The sequence below is a fragment of the Macrobrachium nipponense genome, chromosome 37, assembly GCF_015104395.2.
Source record: "Macrobrachium nipponense isolate FS-2020 chromosome 37, ASM1510439v2, whole genome shotgun sequence".
NCBI lineage: Eukaryota > Metazoa > Arthropoda > Malacostraca > Decapoda > Palaemonidae > Macrobrachium > Macrobrachium nipponense.
This window is the reverse complement of record NC_061097.1, coordinates 32,398,586-32,404,715: the sequence shown is the minus strand read 5'-3', so window position 1 is coordinate 32,404,715 and position 6,130 is coordinate 32,398,586. Positions and strand designations below refer to the sequence as shown.

The 6,130-nt window shown below is 35.5% G+C and overlaps 1 protein-coding gene across 1 annotated transcript in view; it reads left to right on the top strand.

The window, feature by feature from the left end:
- LOC135209090 (uncharacterized) overlaps window positions 1-5,742 on the top strand; it is a 67,446-nt gene extending 61,704 nt beyond the window's left edge. The window contains 5 exon segments of the mRNA XM_064241684.1: window positions 1,324-1,465; window positions 2,317-2,441; window positions 3,369-3,409; window positions 3,411-3,540; window positions 4,281-5,742. Of these exon segments, the coding sequence (XP_064097754.1) occupies window positions 1,324-1,465; window positions 2,317-2,441; window positions 3,369-3,409; window positions 3,411-3,540; window positions 4,281-4,411 (569 nt within the window). The 3' untranslated portion in view covers window positions 4,412-5,742.
- The last annotated feature ends 388 nt before the right edge of the window (window positions 5,743-6,130 follow it).

Sequence of the window (6,130 nt, the reverse complement as noted above, 5' to 3'; positions counted from 1 at the left end):
GTTTTTATGTGGAAAGTGTTCGTGGCTGTGTATTGAACAATCACGGAGTATATATTTGTTCATTTGTGATGTGGAATGCATATATATAGTTCTTGACGGTGCATTGAACCTTTATGGGGTATACATTTGTTCAGTTGTGATGTAGAATGTATATGTATTGTTCATGGCCGTGTATTGAGCATTTAAGGGTGTATATGTTTGTTCATTTGTGATGCAGAATGTACGCATATTGTTCATGGCTGTGTATTGAACAATTATGTGGTGTAAGTTTGTACATTTGTGGTATAGAATGTATACTTGTTTATGTAGTGGGCATTTTTGTAGTTTCCTGACTCGAAATAAAGTTTTATTTGTGCACAATCTCAGGTAGAACTACAGAAATAGTGGTGATATTTCGTGACCGTATCTGTCAGTGCATGAAACATTCATTACCAATATTGAAAGACATAGTACACTCTTCCTCAAGGAAATTGCAACCAAATATGAGACGCATAAGAACTTCCCATTGCTATTCTATAGCCCAAAAACGCTACCAGTAACATTCTGTAGGACACAAAAAAGCTTCCAATAACATTCTATAGCCTCAAAAAGCTTCCAGTACCTATTTTCATTAGTGTTATATCAAGGCTTTAAAAGTGTAAGCAAAGATACAATACATTACTATCATAGAGCAATGCTCCTTGTACTTATGGTAATTGATTAATATTTTTAGGTATTTACTTATATATTTGTTAATTTATCTTTGTTTTATGGTGACTGATCTCTTCTTTCTGTATTTCCTACTATTTTCTGTAATTTCTTTCAAATGAACACTGCAATGTTCTTTGGAAGCTTGATTTTCAAGTCAATGGCTCCCCTGTGGGCCTGTTCCATATGAATAGGGTTCATCTTTTAATAATAATGATAATAATATTCTTTGGAAGCTTGAATTTCAAGTTGATGGTTCTTGTGGGCCTGTTCCATAAGAACAGAATTTATCTTATGAATAATAATTCACTTCAAATTGCCAGTTTTTGGCACTAGACATTTATGTCCTATGTTGCTTTGAATAATAATTCACTTCAAATTGCCAGTTTGTGGCACTAGACATTTATGTCCTATGTTGCTTTTTCTGTAATGTAAGTGTCACATCTCCAAGAGAACTAGTTTTGATTAATTGACAGTATCATTAATATAATAATAACATTACTAAGTCAATTTAAGGATGCCTAATGATTCTTATAATCATAATAGACTGTAGACTCACCTGCTACAGTTTACTCTTGATCTCAGCTACCTCAAGGCTCGTTCATTAAGGTTTTGACATCAAATAACTCTTTTCAGCCGGGCCCCACGGCATCATGAACAAGGCCATCATTATCCACAATGAGAATGCTGGAGTTGAAAGGTTCGCCTGTGCCAACATTGAGCCTGATGACGATATTATCAAGTGGGTCATTATCAGGAAGACGCCCAAATTCTCAGTGTAAGTGGGATTATGCAATGCCTTTATTCAAGTCCTGGAAAATTCAGATTCTTGTTTTGCATGCTTCAAGGTAACGATTTGTTTTTGTCCAATTTAGTCAAAGATAAATCAACCCTAGAGAATGTCAGGTGCTCTGTTTTTTGTATGTCAGTCTTATTTATGGTACTTTAATTGTCTTAAAATACAGCTAAGTTTGTTAGAATATGAAGTATGTCTATTAACCTGACATACCCTTCCTCTATCTTACTTTGAGTGGGTGGGTCTACTTACTAGACTATCCATGCTCACTTTGAGGAAGTGGATCTACTAACCTGACTATTCTAACCTTGCTCTGAGGAGGTGGGTCCAATACCTTGACCATTGATGCTCACTTTGAGGAGGTGGGTCTATTAATTGCCTGGATCCTTACAACCTTAATACTACTTTTAAAATGCAGGGGTATCCTAACCTACCTGAACCTAAAATAAATATCGTTACAGGATCCTTACAGAGGACAGAAACTCGGTACCCCCAAATTGCTGGGATATCCTATCCTAAAATCAGTATCCTTACATGCATCCTTGACAGAACAGCAGGTTTGCCCTGCACCCTCACCATCTTGGTACCCCTAAATTGCTGGGATATCCTATCCTAATCCAACTTGAAATGAATATCTTTACAGACATCCTTACAAACAGAAACTTGGTACCTTCAAATTGCTGGGATATCTTATCCTAACCAAACCTACCTAAGCACCTTTAGGCTTCTGCCCATGAACCCCTCCCACATGTTGATGGCACCCTCAAAAGTGCATCCCCAACCCCTTTTTTTCTCTTTGTTGTTTATTCCTGACTTTCTCCTCTTAATTCCAGGGTCCTCTTCATGTCGGAGATCAGGGAAGTCTTGGGAGCGCCCGAGTGGTACCTGGCTGCTGACCTGCAGACTGTGTCGTTTTCCTCGGACCAGAAGTGCGTGACCTTCGTCATACATTTCATGGGTGAGTGTTCCCTCCATCTTGTACTTTCACTGGTGACTTTTACTATCTATACATTTCCTTGATGAATTTTACCCCGATTTGTTACTCAGCGGGTGAATGTAGATCTCTTGCTGTACTGAAATAATGAGAAACACTTGATTTGATGGATGAGTTTTGCTCTCTTGTATTGTGATTGAAAATTTTAGCAACACTGTGAATAGCTGGGCCTGAGGGTTCCAGAAAACCTGGCAAAATCTCACTGGAACTGAAGAATTCTTATAAGAAGCATTTAAAGTAAAGCGCTTAGCACTTATTTGCAAGGCCCATGGTTGGATTCTGACCTGCCACTCACCAGTTGACTTAGCTGTGAATGGATGCCAGGATTTGATGGGGTCAAAAAAAGGTCATGGGTCTGCTTCCCAGCTTTCAGCCAGTCTTTTGTCTTTTGGGGATGAGTCTGCAAGCCCTTTGCCCATCTCAGCTCTGTCTACAAGATATTAAACTCAATTAGCTCACAGATACATATTCCAATGCTTTGCTCAAGAGAGCAAAAATATGAAAGTTCTAGGAAATGGATCTCAAATTATACCTAGTACAGAATAACCAGTTTCTCTGAAGTTAGTTTGACTTCAGAAAAGACAAGATGACAGTTATTGCTATATTCAAAGATGGTGATCACTGCTATATTCAGTCTTGGATGTTCTAGTTAAAAGGCTCATCCTTTCCCAAGAGATATATATACTATATGTAATTTATATGTACTTAAGAGGCCCCTTTTAATCTCTTATGCTCCCCAAACTGGGTAGGCCTAAGAAAAACTATGACATAAGTCACTGGTGTATTCAGTCTTCAGGTTCAGGAGACTTAGGTAATAAGTCCCATCCTCTCCCAAAAGAGATGTATAATTAATGAGAGATCTATAACTTACAATATATATATACCTGACAGGCCCCTCAGCAGCAAGACTGGAGCTGGACTTCTCACGCCTTTCTGGCCGGCGCTATACTGGACCATCCTACCATTTCCATCAGGGGCGTGTATCCTGACCCCAAAAGGCCCAAGAAGGTTCCTTACAGGACCTGCGGAGGACTGGAAGAAGATGACATTGTTGGTAAGAAATGTAAGTAAATTGTCCTTATTTTTAGTTAGGCCAATCAAGTTCTGAGTTTATGGAAAAGTTTGATGTTGATAAGTCCATGGTTGTACGTATTTTCAACTTGTGTACCTTTTATCCGGCTAATATTAATGCATTTGTTAAGCTAACCTTGATTTGAATATGGGTATGAGTCTAATTTTAATCAATTTAAGTATACTTAACATTTTTGTTCCTTATATTAGACAAAAGTGATCCCATAGGGTAGGCACTGAAGTGATGACATATTGCGTGTTAATGAGCCTAATGATTATACCTTTCACTCTTCTTCATTTTCTTAAGTTAAGTAAGTACCAATAAAAATTCTCTCATCAGCTATATTTTGTCGTTGCAAATGATGGTACCATAATAGCTCTGCAAAAAATAACCCTCCATCTACTGTGTTTTGTCTTGGCAGGCGATTGTAACTGGTAGAAACTGCAAAAAACATCTCATTTAATATGTTTTGTGTTTATAGTGATGGTAATATATTGCAGCAGTGAAAACAGCCTCTCATTTGTCATGTTTTGTCTTTGCAGTTGATGGTAACTAGCAGCATCTCTGAAAAAAACATCACATTAATTATACTTTTGTCTTTGCACTTCTTCAAAAAACCTCTCATTTTCCATATCTTGTCTTAGCACCTCTTCAAACAACCTCTCATTTGCCCTATCTTGTCTTTGCACCTCTTCAAACAACCTCTCATTTGCCCTATCTTGTCTTTGCAGCTGGTGACAGCTGGTGGAATGTCCTGACTGGGAAAAACACTGGTGGCTACGCAAAGGACTCTTCCACGACCAGGTCCCCAAGCCTTGTTTTGGTAGCTCTTGCTGCCTTGATAGTGGCTATTTATCATTAGTATTTCAGGAGAGACAATCTGTCAAAAATCTATCAGCAGAAATTGCAGCTAAGATGACTGTCAATCCATAAAAATGTTAGAATGACTGTGTATCAGTTAACAGGGAAATCTATGTGATTGTCTTCCAGGAACTGACAGAGATAGAGAGAGCATCTGTCTTTGCAGCATATAAATTAGGAGTGAAAGCTATTGTCTATCTGTCAATTGAAAGGGAGAGAGCAGCTGTCTAAGTAATATGTAAGTCTGGAGGGAAAACTATGCAACTGTCTATCAGGAACTGACAGAGGGAATCACTTTCTTGTCTTTGTGTTGAATTAGGAATGAAAGCAACTGTCTACCTGTTAATAAATTGACGAGAGAGAGTAGCTGCCTTGTCTGCATGTAAATCAGGAGTGAAAGCCACTGTCTGTCTGTCAATTTACCAAGAGTGACTGTGACCGTACCTGACAGAAGTACCTGTCAAAAAAACTGACAGAAGAAGTGAATGTCAGTCAATAAAATATCGCAGGAAGTGTTAACTGAAAGAAAATGACAGGGGAAGCTCCTGTCATTCTGTCAGTTGACAGAACAAATGCCTATCTGTCACTAAATTGACAGAAGTAGAGTTATGTCAGTTTTGAAATTGATTCCAAAATATGGAAAATATCTTTGTAGTTCTGTCACTTATTTTTTTTATTTATTTATTTTTCTGGTTGTGATAGCAAAAGACTAATGGTTTATTGTTACTTATATTTGTTTATTAAAATAAATTACAAAACAAATACAAATTTATTTTGTTGAGATATTTTTATCTATATATTTATTTATTTACACTCAGATCCGTCCATCTTATGTTAAAAATGTGAGTAGTAATGTATAAAATCTGTTATGCTGTGCAATAATTAAGAAAATAATACTATTTGTATTCAATAATTTTGTAAAATGTCGTCTTGTATTTATCTAAATTTTCCCACAAATTCATGATTAGATAATCCATTGAGAAATATTGTATTAAATCAATGTATTTTTATACATTCCTGTCTAAGATCTTTCACTTTATATAATGTATAAAATAGATTTTAAAGACAATTTTATACTTTTTTAATTAAAATGTATAGGATGTCAATTAGACACACTTGTGAATTAGTCCACTATGTAGATGTGTATATAAATAAAATCTTTAAGAAGATTATATTTTAGAAAGATTATATTTCACAAAACCTCATTGTAAGTGATTCTTAATTACTTATAAGTATGTTCTTTACATTCCCTTTTTATTAGTGTCTTTAGAATCGTGATTCTTGTGTAATTGTAAATTTTATGTTCAGGAATAAATAATGTCTCCCATAAAATGGCTTTTATTTGAAAGTTATCTGTCACACACACACACACACACACACACACACACACACATATATATATATATATATATATATATATATATATATATATATATATATATATTATATATATATATATGTGTGTGTGTGTGTGTGTGTGTGTGTATGTGTACAAAACTTACCTAAAGGGATTACTAGGTACATAATTTTCAATTATAATTCCATTTTTGTGTAAGCTATTCCCAAGGTATAGTGTACTCTATATTAAACAATGTGTCATATATATATATATATATATATATATATATATATATATATATATATATATATATATATATATATATATATATATATATTTCTGGGCTCGGCCTGTGTCGTTCTGTGAAATGTCCCTTTAGCA